At 43.5% G+C, this 21,002-nt stretch overlaps 1 protein-coding gene across 1 annotated transcript; it reads right to left on the bottom strand.

Moving 5' to 3' along the window:
• Positions 1-462: 462 nt before the first annotated feature.
• On the bottom strand, positions 463-20,331 carry nox5 (NADPH oxidase, EF-hand calcium binding domain 5). Its single transcript, XM_042410722.1, has 16 exons — positions 19,991-20,331; positions 19,739-19,889; positions 18,590-18,800; positions 17,775-18,012; positions 16,417-16,570; positions 15,252-15,424; positions 14,549-14,731; positions 10,825-10,957; positions 7,982-8,124; positions 5,939-6,145; positions 4,974-5,018; positions 4,319-4,443; positions 2,767-2,851; positions 2,541-2,640; positions 1,412-1,578; positions 463-819 (listed from the first exon to the last, which is right to left on the bottom strand). Exons 1-16 carry the CDS (start codon positions 20,108-20,110, stop codon positions 688-690), a joined length of 2,367 nt encoding a protein of 788 aa, XP_042266656.1. The 5' UTR covers positions 20,111-20,331; the 3' UTR covers positions 463-687.
• Positions 20,332-21,002: the final 671 nt, after the last annotated feature.

Here is a 21,002-nt window from a genome sequence, read left to right as displayed (position 1 = left end):
AGCTCGAAGCTTTGATTTATGCAGGTTCTCCCCAACATTTCACTGTATGTAGCAGGGATGTCTGCTGACTCAGTGGTTAAGCACTGTTCTCATGGTGAACTTCCTGGTGAGATAACAAGGTCATGAGTTCGATCCTCCTGCTCTTTCTAAGGAAATGTTTCCATTTTACCAGTAGTGCAGACACAGCTGGTTCCAGTCAGCTGACTGAGACGCCTCTCTGCCTTTTAACTGTGAGGACATTCAGTGGCTTCATGGTTTCAGCTTCAGTCTCACACACACACACACACACACACACAACACACACAACAGTAGCATTTATAAACATGAATAAATAATTGTAGAAATTATTCTGATATCTTGGTCAGATCTTGTTTAGTAAATGCCAGCAGTGTTACTGGTGCTGCAACGACTTCACGACAAAACAACTGAACTGTGTTGAATATTAAAGATTGATCCGAACACTGAACTGATCAGTTTCCTTTAATGAGAGGAGAAAAAATGATGCACCGGGCCACAAAATGTTTATTACCTGATTAATTCTCTATGAGTCATCAGCTGATCTACACAGATACATGATACAGACGATGTGTCACCAGTAAAACCAGTGTAAACATACAGTAGTTCAACAGCTAACACAATGAATCCAACACACACACACACACACATATAGGGTATCAGACGACGTCCTCAGAAGTTCTCCTTGTAGAAGTTGAAACCGAAGTGTTCACACTGAGCTTTGATGACTTTAGCGAGAGCCGGAGAGCCGCAGTAGAACACGTGGACCTTCCCTTTCTTCTCCTCCGACACCTTCTGGAACACCTGACACACGACATGTTTACCGCACACACGTACGGTGAGCAGGTGTAAATATATACTATATATATATATATATATAAATATGCCGCATATATACTCAGATTATATACAGTATATAGTAACCAGGACCATTTCACCAGCTGATCATAGAACCATTCATGCTCTCAATTTAACAGAAATGATCCATAGTTCTGATCTTGGACTAAGATCTGTGGATTTACGTTAAACTCCTGCAGATTTCAAATAGTTCAAAGAACTCAGAGTTGCTGCAAACTGAAGTAAATCAAAGAAGTTTTGGCTTCTCTTCATTTAACATGCATCAGCACATCAAGAAGTAACTGATGATACAGTTCTTCTTTGTTGCTTTCTTCAAACTTCCAGCTGACTGAATGTGTTCCTCTACAAGAGGTTGAACTGGCAAATAATTAAATTGAGAGCATGAATAATTAAATTGAGAACACAGATTGGAACTGGAAGTGGAAAGTAAATCATTTTCTTCATTTTCTTGGTGTTCTAATGTGTGGATATGTTTGCTTTAAATGTCAGAAAACAGAAATATAAAGCAGTGGCGTCTGAAACATCACAGTGTCCTCACCTTTCCCCACTCCGGGCGTCCAGGTTGGGTTCTGGTCCTCAGCCCGGTGATGGAGTCTCTCTTCTCCTTCTTGGCCAGAAGGTCCAGTGCCATCTGCAGGCCAATGGCCTTCATGTCATTCTTACTGAGCGCTGACGTCATGTACATGTGCATCTCCAGGAAGCGTCCTGAGAGACATCAGCATGATGTAAGTAAACAGCAAAGACTCTGCCACACTTCCTGTTCTCTGGTTATATTCTGGTCTCCTGATTGCAGCTCTGAGCTCTCAGCTCCGGGCGTCTGGAACTCAGACGTTTGTGGCTCAATCAGAGTGAGTGTGTGAACCATTTTGTCTGCTCAGGTAGAAAAACAAAAGTGCATCCCATTAACCATTTACAGTTTTCTATGTTAGCAGCACGGCTCCACTTTGAAATGTTGTTCACCACCACAACAGGGCCCTGAGTCGCTAGCCAGACTCTTCTCTTCTGTAGTTCCCTGATGGTGGAACCAGTTACCAAACTCCATTTGATCGGCAGAGTCCCTCCCCATCTTTAAGAAAAACCTAAAGACCCAGCTCTTTCACAAACACCTGCGCACCTGATAAACTGATCAAATAAATTATTATCCGCTTCTTCGCACTCTATGCGTTGCCTTTATGTTCTGCCTGTGAGCACGTTACGTCCCACCTGCCTGTCCTGTTTCACTCAGGAATACGTCACGATACGGAGGTCAGATACTCTGGAAATGCTGATTCATCTGGACTTTAACAGTGATGTGTGACGGTTCTGGGAAACACAGACAGATGATGTCGTCCTGCAGATTACTGCTGATAGAGGCGCCAGATCAGAAAACGCTCCTATGTGTCGTTCTGGGGTCACGTGATCAAACTACGTATGTAGAGTTTCATTTGGAGGATTAGTTGGTGTGTTTTAGTGTTTTTCAGTACGTACAGCCTTCCTGCAGATCAGTGGAATACTGTGAAAGGTTTGGTAGGACCGTCTATCACGTCACAATGCAAACCAAACCTAATTCACCCATAAAACGGCTCCACAGCTACTGGAGGTCAGAAACTCCAGAGACCTTCAATACATCCAGCATCACAGAGCTGCTTTCATGCCTGTAAAGTCTTCTATCTATATCTCTGTCTCACCCTCTGGCTCCTCGTCTGCCTGGTCCATCTCCAGTTTGGTCAGTAAACTGACGAACCATTCAAAAGACTTCTGGTCTCTGTTGATCCAGATGAAGTCGACCTGCAAATCAACATTAAAAATACTGATCCCAGAGCAAATCTAAACTCAACACGTCACAGTTAAATGAAACATATATATTTATAAAAGTTTATTTTCATTGCTAATGAACTGATATTGTTTTCTTACCTTCCGTAACTTCATCTCGCTGTCTTTGATGTTCTCACACCAGGAGTAGTTACAGTTGGGACAGTTCTGCTTCCTCCTGCGGTATCTGCACAACACACCTCGTTATCATTCATCTGCTTCCTTTAAAGAACCAGCGAGGAGCCGCTAACAGCTTCCATGTTGACTGAAAATGTTAGAGCTGCGACTAAAAGTTATATTTATTATTCATTGATTCATCTGCTGATTATTGTCTAGATTCATTTTTTACTCTATAAAGAGAAAATGACGGCTCAAGGTCCATTTACTGGCTTCTTCTGAAACTTTCAACCATATCGGCTCCTCTTCATTAGCTCTCAGTTGTCATGGAGATGGATCTGAAGTCCCGGATGTGATACTGGCAGCTGCGGCGCTTGTATGCTAACACTAACACATCCATCTCCATGACAACAAAGCAAAACCCATCTACTGATACAGTTGAAAGCTCCACTAGTAAGTGGACCTTGAGTTGGAACTGTTTCATCAAACTGCTATTTTCAAAGTTGAGAATGATGTTCGACCTCCCAGCATGCTTTGGGTCTGCCCAGAACACCAACTTTAGAGCCTTAGAGCGTCAGAGCTTTAGAGCTTCAGAGCTTCACAGCTTTAGAGCTTTAGAGCTTCAGAGCCTCAGAGCTTTAGAGCTTTAAAGCTTCAGAGCCTCAGAGCCTCACAGCTTTAGAGCTTCAGAGCCTCAGAGCCTCACAGCTTTAGAGCTTTAGAGCTTTAAAGCTTCAGAGCTTTAGAGCTTTAGAGCTTCAGAGCCTCAGAGCCTCAGAGCTTTAGAGCTTTAAAGCTTCAGAGCTTTAGAGCTTCAGAGCTTTAGAGCTTTAAAGCTTCAGAGCTTTAGAGCTTCAGAGCCTCAGAGCTTTAGAGCTTTAGAGCTTCAGAGCTTTAAAGCTTCAGAGCTTTAGAGCTTCACAGCTTTAGAGCTTCAGCGCTTTAAAGCTTCAGAGCTTCAGAGCTTTAAAGCTTCAGAGCTTCAGAGCTTTAAAGCTTCAGAGCTTTAGAGCTTTAGAGCTTCACAGCTTCAGAGCTTCAGAGCTTTAAAGCTTCAGAGCTTCAGAGCTTTAAAGCTTCAGAGCTTTAGAGCTTTAAAGCTTCAGAGCTTCAGAGCTTTAAAGCTTCAGAGCTTTAGAGCTTTAGAGCTTCACAGCTTTAGAGCTTCACAGCTTTAGAGCCTCAGAGCTTTAAAGCTTCACAGCTTCAGAGCTTTAAAGCTTCACAGCTTTAGAGCTTTAGAGCTTTAAAGCTTCAGAGCTTTAAAGCTTCAGAGCTTTAGAGCTTCAGAGCTTTAGAGCTTCAGAGCTTTAAAGCTTCACAGCTTCAGAGCTTTAAAGCTTCACAGCTTTAGAGCTTTAGAGCTTTAAAGCTTCAGAGCTTTAAAGCTTCAGAGCTTTAGAGCTTCACAGCTTTAGAGCTTCACAGCTTTAAAGCTTTAAAGCAAGCTGGGAGATGTTTTTCCGGTTTCTCTCAGTAGACCGGGATGATGCTGCCGCTGCTCTCTGACGCAGGTGTTTGGATTCAGGTGTCTCACCTGTACATGATGCTCTGCAGGATGGAAGCAAAAGGTGTGATGCCGATGCCGGCCCCGATCAGGACGGCGTGCTCAGAGGCAAAGATCTGTCTGGTAGGAGTCCCGTACGGTCCGTCTACGTAACACTGACACACAAAAAACACATCAACATTCATTCATCAGTTTCAGAGCATTTAAGTTTCAGTCAGCTGTGCTTTTTACGTCTCTCCATTTAAATGACACAAATATGAGTCAGAATAAAGCACATTCCTACATCACATCTGGCCTTTACGCAGAAAGTATAGTTTTATATATAGTAGAATGTATAACGTGTAATACAGCACTGTATTTACCACCATGAGCAAAAATAACTGCTCAGTAGTTTCTCATTATAATGAACAAAAACAACTCGTTATAACGAGATGCTGGTTCATGTTAAAACAAGTACATTTTCTGGTTCTGATGAGGAGCAGGAACTTTTTCTATAAGGAGAAACTTTTCATTTAACGGGACCAGAAACTTTTTTTTAAAGGAGAACATTTTTCTTTAACAAGAAACTTTTTCTTTAATGAGAAACTTTATCTTGTTATCAGAAAGTTTTCCTCTGTAAAAGATGTTTTTCGTCATAACACGTAGTGTGTCTGTAAATGAAAATCTAAATGTGGTGTTTGCTCACCTTTATGTTGCAGAATCTGTGGTTCTCACCAAACTTAGCAGGAACCTGCAGTTTAAAAAGAGAAGCAGTTGATACCAGATGAACATACAAGTTAACCAGAAAAGAATCATTCTGGTGATATTCTGTATTTCTCTTCATGTTTAGACTCAAACCAACACTGAGTCCTGTGATTTATCTTCTTCCTCTGTGCTGAAGAGCTCTGTTGTCGTCCAAAATTTAATCCCAATTAAAAACACATCAATGAAAATAAACTACAACGAGCAGCAGTTTTCTGAAGTTACTGAGACTTTTTAAACATGAAACGATATATTTGTGTTTTTAGGGCAGAAAGTGTCGAGAGATGCACTGACTTGTTGTTGGTTTTGGTCTTTTTAATGAATTAAATAAGAAACATAGCCATAGAGAGACAGCCTGTTGTGTTGTTTCACTAGGAGTGTGTGTGCGTGTGAATGAGTTCACATAAATAAATGTTCATGTCACATGTCTGAGCTGCAACTAATGATTATTTTCATTAATTAGCATGATGATCAGAAAACAATGTTTTGCCACAAAATATTTTTTATGTACTGTAATGATTAATTGATTATACATCTCCATCCATAAGTGCTGTAAATACTCACTATAGAGCACCAAATGTGGATTAATCTGCTGCTAAAAATAGTCCCCAACAAATGCACTATTTCCTGCTGTTTGTTTGTTGAAAACTACAGTGAGCAGCTGTTTTAGGAAATGACTTTAAACATGAAAGTGTTTATCTGTGAGCTGTTTTTAAAGTCTTCAGGAGGAACCAATGAGCTCTGAGCTGAGAGACACAGACAGGAAGGAGGAAAGCTTTGACAGATGGACTGACATGTTGTGTTTTGTTGACAAGAAGAATATAGAATAACATCAGAATGATCCTTTAATGCTTTGAAACAGCTGAGACTGAAGATATCGAGGCAGAGTGACGCCTCTCTGAACCTCACGTCTCTGAGTGGAGGCGCTTCTCCTCTCTCTGCGGGCCCCAGTTCGTCTGGAAGAGGCTCCGCCAGCCCCTGAGCTCCGGACCCCGACACCGACCCAGGGGCTGGACGGGACTGTGAGCGGTTCTGACGGTACATCGTCAGCTCGATGGCGTCGTCCTCATTTGATGCTACGGCTCCATTACGGTTCGTAGAGCTGAACAGCTCCTCCTGCAGGGAAATCAGAGGAGAACTTCACTACGTCATCAGGTACGAACCGACGGACGCTGAGCTTCACTACGTCATCAGGTACGAACCGACTGACGCTGAGCTTCACTACGACATCAGGTACGAACCGACGGATGCTGAGCTTCACTACGACATCAGGTACGAACCGACGGACGCTGAGCTTCACTACGTCATCAGGTACGAACCGACTGACGCTGAGCTTCACTACGTCATCAGGTACGAACCGACGGATGCTGAGCTTCACTACGACATCAGGTACGAACCGACGGACGCTGAGCTTCACTACGTCATCAGGTACGAACCGACGGACGCTGAGCTTCACTACGTCATCAGGTACGAACCGACGGACGCTGAGCTTCACTACGACATCAGGTACGAACCGACGGACGCTGAGCTTCACTACGACATCAGGTACGAACCGAAGGATGCTGAGCTTCACTACGACATCAGGTACGAACCGACTGACGCTGAGCTTCACTACGTCATCAGGTACGAACCGACTGACACTGAGCTTCACTACGTCATCAGGTACGAACCGACTGACACTGAGCTTTACTACGTCATCAGGTACGAACCGACTGACGCTGAGCTTTACTACGTCATCAGGTATGAACCGACGGATGCTGAGCTTTACTACATCATCAGGTACGAACCGACTGACGCTGAGCTTTACTACGTCATCAGGTACGAACCGACTGACGCTGAGCTTTACTACGTCATCAGGTACGAACCGACTGACGCTGAGCTTCACTACGTCATCAGGTACGAACCGACGGACACTGAGCTTCACTACGTCATCAGGTACGAACCGACGGATGCTGAGCTTCACTACGTCATCAGGTACGAACCGACGGACACTGAGCTTCACTACGTCATCAGGTACGAACCGACTGACACTGAGCTTCACTACGACATCAGGTACGAACCGACTGACACTGAGCTTCACTACGACATCAGGTACGAACCGACGGACGCTGAGCTTCACTACGTCATCAGGTACGAACCGACTGACACTGAGCTTCACTACGACATCAGGTACGAACCGACGGACGCTGAGCTTCACTACGTCATCAGGTACGAACCGACTGACACTGAGCTTCACTACGTCATCAGGTACGAACCGACGGACACTGAGCTTCACTACGTCATCAGGTACGAACCGACTGACACTGAGCTTTACTACGTCATCAGGTACGAACCGACGGATGCTGAGCTTCACTGCGTCATCAGGTACGAACCGACTGACACTGAGCTTCACTACGTCATCAGGTACGAACCGACTGACACTGAGCTTCACTACGACATCAGGTACGAACCGACTGACACTGAGCTTAATGACATCACTTGTTACTCATTTATTAATTCTCTTTATTTCATTTCAGGATGAAAACATCCCCACAGACAGATGGTGAGCAGTGTTTGTCAGTGTGTATTAGTGTGTATAAATCTGTATATAAGTGTGTATTAGTATATATTAGTGTGTATAAATACGTATACAAGTGTGTATTAGTATATATTAGTGTGTATAAATACATATATAAGTGTGTATTAGTATATATTAGTGTGTATAAATACGTATATAAGTGTGTATTAGTATATATTAGTGTGTTTAAATACGTATATAAGTGTGTATTAGTATATATTAGTGTGTATAAATACGTATATAAGTGTGTATTAGTATATATCAGTGTGTATAAATACGTATATAAGTGTGTATTAGTATATATCAGTGTGTATAAATACGTATATAAGTGTGTATTAGTATATATCAGTGTGTATAAATACGTATATAAGTGTGTATTAGTGAGTATTTTGAACCTGAGCCTTCATCAGTTGCCGGCGGTTCTTCAGGCTGGTGGCCAGTCTCTTGGGACTGAGCGTCGGACTCTCTGGTTGTCTGAAGTACTCATACAGCCGGTTGGTCCACTGGCCCATTGAGCGGATATGAAGCCACAGAGAGTCTGCAGGTCAAAGGTCACAACACACACACACACTGAGCTTGTTAATATCACCTTATTATAGATGTTTAGATTTGTTTATATGATTAAAGCATCTGTCAGATGTTTCTGATGTAGAGGTGCATCAGCGCACATCCACAGGAACCTGCAGCCAATCATGTTTCAGTGAGTCGAGTACTCTGTTCCCTCACTTTAGTCTTGTAGGCAGAGCCTCCTCCCAGGAGACATCAGTTGCCTTTATAGGCATGAAGTCTGGAGAGGAGCTGCCTGAAGGACAAACTTTCCTTATTGTCGTTTCTTATCCCACAACCTTCATGAGGATGAAGTGGATGAGCACAGTTAAAGATGAACTGCAGGTATTTTCCACCTCAGTGAAGGGCTGTCAACTCTGACACATTGACCATGAGACACATGCAGTTGACACTTTTCACACCTCAATTCATAACTGATAACATCGCAGCACGAAAAGTGCACACTGATGGTGCACAGACAGACAAGACAGAGCAGCACAGTGTGACAACTGTGCTGCAGCGAGTTATTCAGAGCATCAGGGGAAAACCAGAAATATACACAAATCTATATTGTAATGTATGTAATCTCTGTCAGCATCTGTTCTGGCCTCATGTATCTTTCCAAATTTGCTCCTCCATTTTAAAACATAACCATGCATCCAAGGTGAGGAGCATAGATCTTTCATATACTATGTTTCAAAGAAAAAACATGTAATATCTGGAGTGTGTTTCAAGAATGCTGCCCAATAAACACAAATTAGCAAAAGGAAAAAAGTCTTATGAAAAAGGTATTGGTTCATAAGGCCAGAGAGAGGTCGAGTGGCTCAATTGACTATGAATAATGCTCATTGTATTATTTAGTATGAACAAATGTACTGTACTCCTGAAGTCGCCCTCGGAGCCCTGCCTCAGAGTGTTTCCAGGTGTTCTCTGTGTAAAAAGTAGGATAATGCCTCCAGAGGGAGCTGTGTGAAATCTGATCAATTGTTAAGACAAAGTTAAATAAATGAGATGATTTTAGTGAAAACTGGTGATTATAATTTTTCTCAGTGTCCGTGAGTCATTTCTGATACTACCACCAGGGGCACCCTGGCATTGATCCTACAGACTCTGAACTCTTCATCATTGTTCATAAAGATCTTCCTCATGTGGTGCTGTGATGATGATGATGGAGAGCGCTGTCTAACACGTCAGCTGGGTTGAGATCTGGTGACCGTGAAAGTCATAACATGTGATTCACATCATTTAATACTCAAACCATTCACTGTCATCCTGGAAGAGACCACTCCCATCAGGACAGACATGTTTCATCACAGGATAAAGCTGATCACTCACAACTACTTTTCATTGATTAGCAGTGACCCTTCCCTCTAAGGGGACAAGTGGACCCAAACCATGCCAGCAAAATGCCCCCCACAGCATAACAGAGCCCCCAGTCCCCCTCAATGTAGGGGTCCAGCATCCAGACCTGGACCAGGTTTTACTTTCATTTGAGACACAAACTGTACATACACCGATCAGCCAAAACATTAAAAGCACTGACAGGTGAAGTGATTAAGGTTGATTATCTTGTTAAAATGGCACCTGTCAAGGGGTGGGATGTATTAGGCAGCAGGTGAACAGTCAGTTCTTGAAGTTGATGTGTTGGAAGCAGGAAAATGTACAAACGTAAGGCCAAACTGTGAAGGCTAGATGACTGGGTCAGAGCATCTCCAAAACAGCAGGTCTTGTGGGGTCTTCCCAGTATGCAGTGGTCAGTACCTAAAGTGGTTCAAGGAAGGACAACCGGTGAACCGGCTACCGGGTCCTGGGCCCCAAGGTTCATTGATGCAGGTGGGAAGTTAAGGATGGTCCATCTGGTCCAATCACACAGAAGAGCTACAGTAGCACAAATTACTTAAAAAGTTAATGCTGGCTATGATAGACAGGTGTCAGAACACACAGTGCATCACAGCTTGCTGCGTAGCCGCAGACTGGTCAGATTGTCCATTCTGACCGCTGTCCACCGCCGAAAGTGCCTACAATGGACACGTGAGCATCAGAACTGAACCATGGAGCAATGGAAGAAGGTGGCCTGGGCTGATGAATCACGTTTTCGTTTACATCATGTGGGCAGCTGGGTGTGTGTGCATCATTTACCTGGAAAAGAGACCAGGATGCACTATGGGAAGAAGGCAAGCTAGTGGAGGCAGTGTGATGCTCTGAGCAATGTTCTGCTGGGCAACCATGTGGATGTTATTTTGACACGAACCACCTACTTAAACATTGCTGCAGACCAAGTTCACCCCTTCATGGCAGCAGTATTCCCTGATGGCAGTGGCCTCTTTCAGCAGGATAAAACTCACCGCCACACTGCTAAGTTCTTCAAGAATTGTTTGAAGAACATGACAAAGAGTTCAAGGTGTTGCCTTGGCCTCCAAATTCCCAGATCTCAATCCGATCGAGCATCTGTGGGATGTGCTGGAAAAGCAAGTCCTACCTCACAACTTACAGGACTTAAAGGATCTGCTGCTAACGTCTTAGTGCCAGATACCAGAGGACACCTTCAGAGAGTCCATGACTTGACGAGTCAGAGCTGTTTTGGTGGCATGAGGGGGACATACACAATATTAGGCAGGTTTGGCTGATCAGTGTATATACACACATACATACCATCTAACAGTACTGTGAGTGTGAGACAGGTGAGCCGTACCTGACTGCTCTGGAGCACTGCTGATAGTGAATGGATGCCACTCGTATTTAGCGATCACCGGGATGTTGATGTAGACGTAATCTCCAGGTTTGAAGTGGAAAAACTGAGGACGCTTGATCACCAGATGAGTCACCTGCACACAGGTGAGAAACATACTAAAATATAGAAAGTAAAGGATCAAAGGAAATTCAATCACTGAACTACAAACATTCAGCAGTGTTATTGTTTACAAAATGGATCCAAACATATAAATGATGTGTGATACATGATAACTAAATGATGTATTTCATTTAAAAACATATAAGACAAATATGAAAACATTTCAGTGTTTCTGTGAACTCATCTGAAACTGACAGTGTGAATCACATCCAGATAAAACTTTATCATCCATCAACACGCCGTCATCTTTAAATGACAAACCAGTGACCATCATCATCATCCTTCAGACAAACCAGTGACCATCGTCATCATCCTTCAGACAAACCAGTGACCATCATCATCATCATCATCCTTCAGACAAACCAGTGACCATCATCATCCTTCAGACAAACCAGTGACCATCATCATCATCATCATCATCCTTCAGACAAACCAGTGACCATCATCATCATCATCATCATCCTTCAGACAAACCAGTGACCATCATCATCATCATCCTTCAGACAAACCAGTGACCATCATCATCATCATCATCCTTCAGACAAACCACTGACCATCATCATCATCCTTCAGACAAACCAGTGACCATCATCATCATCCTCCTTCAGACAAACCAGTGACCATCATCATCATCATCCTTCAGACAAACCAGTGACCATCATCATCATCATCATCATCCTTCAGACAAACCAGTGACCATCATCATCATCATCCTTCAGACAAACCAGTGACCATCATCATCATCATCCTTCAGACAAACCAGTGACCATCATCATCATCATCCTTCAGACAAACCAGTGACCATCATCATCATCATCATCCTTCAGACAAACCAGTGACCATCGTCATCATCCTTCAGACAAACCAGTGACCATCATCATCCTTCAGACAAACCAGTGACCATCATCATCATCATCCTTCAGACAAACCAGTGACCATCATCATCATCATCCTTCAGACAAACCAGTGACCATCATCATCATCATCATCATCCTTCAGACAAACCAGTGACCATCATCATCATCATCATCCTTCAGACAAACCAGTGACCATCGTCATCATCCTTCAGACAAACCAGTGACCATCATCATCATCATCCTTCAGACAAACCAGTGACCATCATCATCATCATCCTTCAGACAAACCAGTGACCATCATCATCATCATCCTTCAGACAAACCAGTGACCATCATCATCATCATCCTTCAGACAAACCAGTGACCATCATCATCATCATCCTTCAGACAAACCAGTGACCATCATCATCATCCTTCAGACAAACCAGTGACCATCATCATCATCCTTCAGACAAACCAGTGACCATCATCATCATCATCCTTCAGACAAACCAGTGACCATCATCATCATCCTTCAGACAAACCAGTGACCATCATCATCATCATCCTTCAGACAAACCAGTGACCATCATCATCATCATCCTTCAGACAAACCAGTGACCATCATCATCATCCTTCAGACAAACCAGTGACCATCATCATCATCATCTTTCAGACAAACCAGTGATCATCATCATCATCATCCTTCAGACAAACCAGTGACCATCATCATCATCATCCTTCAGACAAACCAGTGACCATCATCATCATCCTTCAGACAAACCAGTGACCATCATCATCATCATCCTTCAGACAAACCAGTGATCATCATCATCATCATCCTTCAGACAAACCAGTGACCATCATCATCATCATCCTTCAGACAAACCAGTGACCATCATCATCATCATCCTTCAGACAAACCAGTGACCATCATCATCATCATCCTTCAGACAAACCAGTGACCATCATCATCATCCTTCAGACAAACCAGTGATCATCATCATCATCATCCTTCAGACAAACCAGTGACCATCATCATCCTTCAGACAAACCAGTGATCATCATCATCATCATCCTTCAGACAAACCAGTGACCAACATCATCATCCTTCAGACAAACCAGTGACCAACATCATCATCCTTCAGACAAACCAGTGACCAACATCATCATCCTTCAGACAAACCAGTGATCATCATCATCATCATCCTTCAGACAAACCAGTGATCATCATCATCATCATCCTTCAGACAAACCAGTGATCATCATCATCATCATCCCTCAGACAAACCAGTGACCAACATCATCATCCTTCAGACAAACCAGTGACCAACATCATCATCCTTCAGACAAACCAGTGACCAACATCATCATCCTTCAGACAAACCAGTGACCATCATCATCATCAACCATCATTGCTGTTTTCTGACCGATGATGTTTTTAATATTTTAAAGGCATCGCTGTGTTTTCTCTTGACCAGTAATTATGTAACTGGTCTCATCAGATGGTTTTATGTTTCATGTTTTTTATGATTGGTGTATTTTTGCTGTGTTCTCACTGACTGTCTGTTTATTTGTTTATTTATAGTGAAACTGCAACACAGATTTCAATCTTGAGGACAGTCGGTGTCAGAAACTCTCAGGAAGTGACTCTGTGGATTTTAAACTTTCTGGTTTGATACGTTGAGCAGCAACAGACATGATTAGATTATTTATTTAACATTTTCCTCTCATCAGTTAGTGTTTGTTTCTATATAAAGAAACTAACGAGTCGAGCTGTAAACTGAGCAGTTTAATGTAAAAAACAGCAATAAGAAGGAAAACTGCAACAGTTCACGACTTTTCTAGTGTGTCTATAAACCAACAGTCAGTCATCAAATGAACATTAAAGCTGTGTTTCTTGCTGTAATCATTCCTCCTGTTCATACTGACCATTAGAAGATCCCTTCATAATGACCTTACAATGGAAGTGATGGAGGACAAAATCCACAGTCCTCCTTCTGTGCAAAAATGTATTTAAAGTTTATCTGAAGCTAATATGAAGCTTCAGCGTCCACATGAGTCAAATCAAGTAGATATCTTTCAACGTTACAGTCTTTTTAGTGCCAAAGTTCCTCTTTTTGTTACTATACTTCCACCTGCAGCTCAACAGGGAAACACTGTCCGAGGAAACACAAAGAGGGAATTTGATGCTAAAAAGACTGTAAATGTGTCAGATATCCACTTGATATGACGAACTCAGACTGCTGAAGCTGAATAGAAGCTTCACACAGACTTTTAAATGACTGTGTGGACACACTGTGGATTTTATCCTCCATCACTTCCATTGAAAGCACATTTGAAGGATCTTTTAATATCCAGTATGAACAGGAGGAATGATTACAGACACCTGACTGCTGGTTTAACACACTGGAAACACTGGAAACACTGGGAACTGTCCTTTAACATCAAAAATATCTGTAGCAACTTAACAACTTCACAATATTAGACAGCTTCTATCATTTCCTCTTATTGGCAGCGATGTGAAGATATGAAATATTAAACGGGAATAAATGCAGAACTTCTTAAACTACAGATGTGTTCTTATTACTAATCTGTGAGGAGCAGCAGGTTTAACCCTGTTAGACTTACGAAAACAGACATAAAACACACAATTACTGACAGACACATTGATGTAAAAATGTGATTTGAGTAAGAATGAAACTAAATGTGTCGGCACAGTCGGGCACCTTGGACGGCAGCAGGTTGACTTCCACGATGTAAAGACCTCCCATACGGGAAACTGCGATTCCCACGATCTTCTCCAGCAGGAAGACCAGACCCGGAACCACAAACCACTTCCAGAAGTTGGCACAGTGCACCATCAGCAGGGACCAGACCCACACATAGGACAGGTGAGACCAGTAGAACACCTGGAGGACCACAAGAGTCTGTTTTAATGCAGGGAGCCAGAGTGGGCTGCTACATCACCTCATTCATTTAAAACTGATTTAATCTTTCACCTGTTAAACGACACTTTAGCCTCTGTAACTTTGGTTCAGGATCACACACTCATTCTGATGTTTTGGTTCTAAAATTTAAAGAATTGAAGAGTTGAAGAACAGTAACTTTCACATATTGGGTACATTATTTTGTGTACTAAAATGGGGGTGCCTTGTAAGAGGATATGATGGATCTTTTTCACTTTTCCAACCATTTAACATGCAGACTTTCTATATTTTTGAAGTAATTTTTCAGATTTTAGTGTCACACTGTGTACTGGATGTGCAGCTCCAGATCAGGATCATGTAGCATGATGTAACCCAGATGAACATCCAGGTGACTTCAGTCCAGGTTAATATTGTCATCACTGCAGTAACTGTCCTCAGACACCAGAGGGAGCCACTCTCACACAAACCCCGAACACAGGAGCATGATGATGATCCGACTCACCTCGAAGTGTCCGCTGCGTCGTACGAAGGTGCTGGAGCAGAGCACCATGAGGCAGATCACCACCTGCAGGACGACCCCGGTCACTGAGGCGGTTCCTTTAACCCAACCGATCCCGGGCCGAGTGGTCAGCAGGTACTCCCACACGCTGAACCCGCTGTGCTCTGACAGCTGGACTGAAACACAGAACACATGTAGTGAACAACTGGCCTCTTTCATTCATATGTTGTGCCTGATATTTAAGACAAAATACAAACAGTTTGATTGTAAAGCTTCTTATTTTTAATGCAGAATTTACAGAGTCTGTGTGAGAATGAAATATATATTAGTTATAGTCAGTTAGTGATATATATATATATATATATATATATATATATATATATATATATATATATATACATATTAGTGTATATTTCTGCTTTAAATCATAAAACTAAATGATGGTTTCAGAAATCTCGTGTGTGCATCCATGACTGGAAAGAAACAACAAGAAAAAGTTCAAACCACAGAGCAGACTGTTTAAGACATAAAATACTCTGTTAGGTACAATAATGTGTGTCTCATGGTTTTTCCATAAAAAAGTATAATTAACACTTTAAAATCCTTAAAATTACATCTCTGTCTGCCTCATTAAAATCCAGAATCTATGAATATGCAAATTATTTAATTTCTCCAGTTTTCCTGCTGGACGCCGGATGTTTCCTCCTTCACTGTAAAGTTCATCCTCAGTGTTTGTGACATCACACTGTGTCGGTTGAATACTGAACCACGAATGGCTCCAAACTAGTTGTGATGTCACATCCTGCTCACGTGTTAAAACCAGATTTTCGGTGAGCTCAGACAAACTTTCCTCCTTCAGCAGATGAATGAAAACAAAGAGAAAAACAACAAACATGTTTCTGACTTTAAGTTAAGAGAGAATTTAGAATCACATGAAGGAAGACAAACGTGTCTGAACCGACCTGAGACATTATAGCTCCTTTTATTATTAGTTTAGTCACTATTATTATTATTATTATTATTGTAAATGCTATTACATGTTCTGTTTTTATTTCAGTGTGTTTATTTTTCCAGATAATATAAAGATCTCATATACAGATATTTACAAAAGACAGATAAGATGTTTCCTGCTCATGTGTCATGAATATAAATAACTGCATGTTGGTACCAAAGTTGCAGATGTGAGCAGTGGTGTGCACCAGCGTGTAGCAGAGGATGGCGTAGCCCACGATCTGATGCAGCAAGATGTTCTGATCCAGAGGTAAAACTCTCACCACCCACGTGACCCGCAGCCACGTCAAGCAGCGCCGCAGCATCAACACCTGCACACACACACATTCATTGTCATTTATAATCCAACAACATTTAAAGGACAAGTTCACATTATTTCAAGTCTGTCTTTGTGCAAAAATAAAAAGTAAACATTTATCTGTGAGTCAATCAGGTGGAAATCTTCCAGTTTCAGCCTTTTACTGTTATTATACTTCCACCGCGGCTGAACCTGTCCTTCAGGGCTTTTTTTCATCATCCCTACCTTTGCTTCAAATCCATGCAGAAAAACTAAATGTAACAAAGACACACACCTACAACACAACAACACCACCTCATCTTCTCAGCATGTGACTGAACGCAGTGATGAGACACACTGAGCCAGAACTTCTAATCTCTTTATTTATTGTTTGTCTAGCTACTGCTGCAGTACTGTTTCCTGTACTACAACTAGAGTGCAGTAGAGTACAGTACAGTACAGTACTGTAGAACACAGTACAGTAGAGTAGAGTACAGGACTGTAGAGCACAGTACTGTAGAACACAGTAGAGTAGAGTAGAGTAGAGTAGAGTAGAGTAGAGTAGAGTACAGTACAGTACAGTACAGTAGAGTACAGTACAGGACAGTAGAGTACAGTACAGTACAGTACTGTAGAACACAGTACAGTAGAGTAGAGTACAGTACTGTAGAACACAGTAGAGTAGAGTAGAGTAGAGTACAGTACAGTAGAGTACAGTACAGTACAGGGTAGTACAGTACAGGACAGTAGAGGATAGTACAGTACAGTACTGTAGAACACAGTAGAGTAGAGTAGAGTACAGTACAGTACAGTAGAGTACAGTACAGTAGAGGGTAGTACAGTAGAGTACAGTAGAGGGTAGTACAGTACAGTAGAGGGTAGTACAGTACAGTACAGGACAGTAGAGGGTAGTACAGTAGAGTACAGTAGAGGGTAGTACAGTACAGTAGAGGGTAGTACAGTACAGGACAGTAGAGGGTAGTACAGTACAGTAGAGGGTAGTACAGTACAGTAGAGGGTAGTACAGTACAGTACAGGACAGTAGAGAGTAGTACAGGACAGTAGAGTACAGTACAGTACAGTAGAGTACAGGACAGTGCAGTAGAGCGTAGTACAGGACAGTAGAGTACAGTAGAGTAGAGTACAGTACAGGACAGTAGAGCGTAGTACAGGACAGTAGAGTACAGTACAGTACAGGACAGTGCAGTGGAGCAGTGAGTGCAGTGTTGCAGTGTTACCATGACGAAGGTGCAGTTGAAGTTGAGGCACTGGCCGCAGCCCTTGGCCAGCATGTAGCAGACGCCGCCCTGGCTGTGCTGCAGCATGGCGGCGATGAACAGCAGCAGGCTGAGGCCGGCGTACACACACAGGAACAGCAGCTTACGGCTGTTGTTGTGCCAATACGCCCGAGTCAGGTACCGAGGAGTCTGACGCCTCTTCTGGTCCACGTCAGGAGGCTTCAGCCAGTTAGCAGCACTGAGGAGGAGGAGGGGGGTGATCAATAGTTCAGTCTATAGAATATTAGAAAACAGGGAAACATGTCTCCAACAGTCAGTTGGATAATAGTTAATCAATAATTTGGTAATCACACTGTTGATCAGAACCTGAGTAACAGATCAATTTTCACAGATTTATAGATCAAACACTTCCAGAGAAATGTAGAAAATACTCAGCAGATTAATTGATAATAATCAGGTTTTAATTGATTGATCAGTTATCTCTCTGTAAATCAGCTGAGTTCAACATATTCATGGAAGTTCAGTTGTATGTGAGAAACTAATATCTGATAGTTCATTTATAAAACTGTCAGTTTTGATCTGCAGGTCGTGTTTTTGATCATTAAACTGAAAAATCTGAATATTTCTTCCTCCTCTTCTTCTTCTCGTATGTTACAGCAGACTGCACTCAGAGGAGGCGCGTCGCTGCCCTCCGCTGGTCACACGTAGAACTCAAATGATTGCAAAGTTACTGAGATGCAGAAAACCTGATGGTATCATTTAGACACTTATTTACTCATCATTAGTTATAGCCAGTTAGTGATTAAACATCTGACCTGATGGTGAGGTTCTCCATGACCTCGGGGAAGTTCTCCAGCTCAGCTTTCAGCTCCTCGAAGGTGATGGAGCCGCTGTTGTCTTTATCAGCTGACTCGAACAGCGCCAGTGTCAGGTCATCCAGCTTCTCCTCCGGCAGAGAGATGGCGCTCTCACGCAGACATGACTTCAGGACTGTTCGCAGCTCGTCAGGATCGATCGAACCGCTGCCTGAAGACAAAAACACAAACTGCTGAAGAAGAAGAATTTCTGAACTTTTCCTTGAAACTTTTAGAAAAGATGTGAAAATGGAGGAGAAACGTTGTCAGAGTCACTGTCCTCAGAGCTGTTTGGACTCAATAGACCAGAATGCACTGCAGCCCCAAGGCAGGCTGGGTAAGAGAGGTCAGCTCTGTCAGGACGGCTTGTTATTGGTCAACAGCTCAAATTCACAGGTCAAAGTTCACCAAAGTTGAACTTGATGTGAAAAATCAGACGTACTTCACAGCTGCGAGTGAATCTACGGATCGCTGTGATTCTGGTGGAATAAGTTTAAACACTGATGTCATCGAGCACTCAGTTCGTCTCTGAGTGAGTTTGAGCTGAGAGCTTCACGCCTTGATCCCAGGGGCGCGGCTGCGTCGCGTTCTGTCCTCCGTACGGCGTCATATCACACTGAGAGCGTTTTGCTCCGGCGGCGGCGGAGAGAAGAGAACAGTCATGGTGACGGATATCTTCTGACCTGCTACCAGCGGTTCTAACGTAATGTTGATGTAGTGATGTGATAAATGATCAAGGCGATTTATTTTGAAACATTGACCAGATGCTCTACGCTGTTCCTGTGTCTGACTTCCTGCCCAGCTCGATCTGCTCTGTGCAGCTTGACGCAGCTTCCTTCAAAAATAGACTAGGGAGGAGCGGCGAGCTGCTTCTAAAACACGCTGCGGCGCGTCTGGTGGAATCACAAGCGTTGATCAGTGGCTGCAATCAGCTGCGACCGCCATGCCGAAGCCAGAACACGAGGCAGAAGCACCAGGTGGGATCAAGCCGTCACACAGAGGAGACTTCCCTCCATCTATCATCCGTCTCTATGAATATATGCATGAAGCTCCCACATTACTTCCTGTGTGTTTCTACGGTGTGTGTGTGTATGTGTGTGTTTCTCTGACCGTCTACATCGTACACCTGGAACAGGAACTTGAGCTTGTCGGTCTCGCTGCCGTGGATCAGCAGGTTCAGAGCTTTCAGCAGCTCATCCAGACTGATGGAGCTGCTGCCGTCAGAGTCGAACAGAGCGAAGAAACGCTCTGCGAAGAAAGACTGAAGACAAACACGTCAAAAACACATCGCGAACGTGTCACCAACACGTCACATGACAGGAAACTCTCTGTAAACAGGCCTCGCTTACATCTCCGACTAACCTCTTTGACCTTGAGAGCCGTCTTAAACTCATCCAGGTCGATCTCTTTGTCGTCTCCTGCGATGCTCTCAAACTGTTTGGTGACCCACTCCAGCCAGCGGGCGTCCTCGTCCAGACTCATGGTCACCTGCTGAAGACATGAAGGTGAGACACACAGGTCGTCAGGAAGAGAAGCAGCAGACGGACGCAGCAGCCAGAATGAACCGAACAATGTCTCTTTATTGAAGCTTGAGTGCAGGCGGAGCAAAACCGAGCTGAATAAACTGAACTAACAAAGCAGAACAAAGGATCCAACAACACTAAAGTGAGAACCGGGACTTCAATACAAACTGAACTAATGAAACAAGGAACAGGTGGCAAGACACAACGGCAGGCTGGGAGCTGATTGGCTGGGAGCTGATTGGCTGGGAGCTGGTTGGCTGGGAGCTGATTGGCTGGGAGCTGATTGGCTGGGAGCTGGTTGGCTGGGAGCTGATTGGCTGGGAGCTGGTTGGCTGGGAGCTGATTGGCTGGGAGCTGGTTGGCTGGGAGCTGATTGGCTGGGAGCTGGTTGGCTGGGAGCTGATTGGCTGGGAGCTGATTGGCTGGGAGTTGGTTGGCTGGGAGCTTATTGGCTGGGAGCTGGTTGGCTGGGAGCTGGTTGGCTGGGAGCTGGTTGGCTGGGAGCTGATTGGCTGGGAGTTGGTTGGCTGGGAGCTGATTGGCTGGGAGCTGGTTGGCTGGGAGCTGGTTGGCTGGGAGCTGATTGGCTGGGAGCTGGTTGGCTGGGAGCTGGTTGGCTGGGAGCTGGTTGGCTGGGAGCTGATTGGTTGGGGGAGAAACAGGGAGCAGGAGCAGCCTGAGGAGGAGCACAGGAAGGAAACACAGAGCAAACAGGAACTACAAACCCAGAAAACACATTAAGTAGGATCAAGGAAGCCAAAATGCAACCATTAAACAAAACATTCTCATTCTGAACCAGTTGAAGACAAAAGTATTGTAGTTTACACTGTTAGTGCTGTTTGCTCTTCCAG

The sequence above is a fragment of the Thunnus maccoyii genome, chromosome 5 (genome assembly GCF_910596095.1).
Source record: "Thunnus maccoyii chromosome 5, fThuMac1.1, whole genome shotgun sequence".
In the NCBI taxonomy this organism is placed as follows: Eukaryota; Metazoa; Chordata; class Actinopteri; order Scombriformes; family Scombridae; genus Thunnus; species Thunnus maccoyii.
This window is presented reverse-complemented; position numbering and strand designations above follow the sequence as displayed.

Coding starts and splice junctions, on each gene's coding strand:
- nox5 (XM_042410722.1), bottom strand. CDS start 20,110: ATGAGTCTGGACGAGGACGCCCGCTGGCTGGAGTGGGTCACCAAACAG. Junction 18,801..19,738: donor CCAGGTGTACGATGTAGACG/GTCAGAGAAACA, acceptor TTTTGTCTTCAG/GCAGCGGTTCGATCGATCCT. Junction 2,641..2,766: donor GCGAGATGAAGTTACGGAAG/GTAAGAAAACAA, acceptor GTTGATTTGCAG/GTCGACTTCATCTGGATCAA.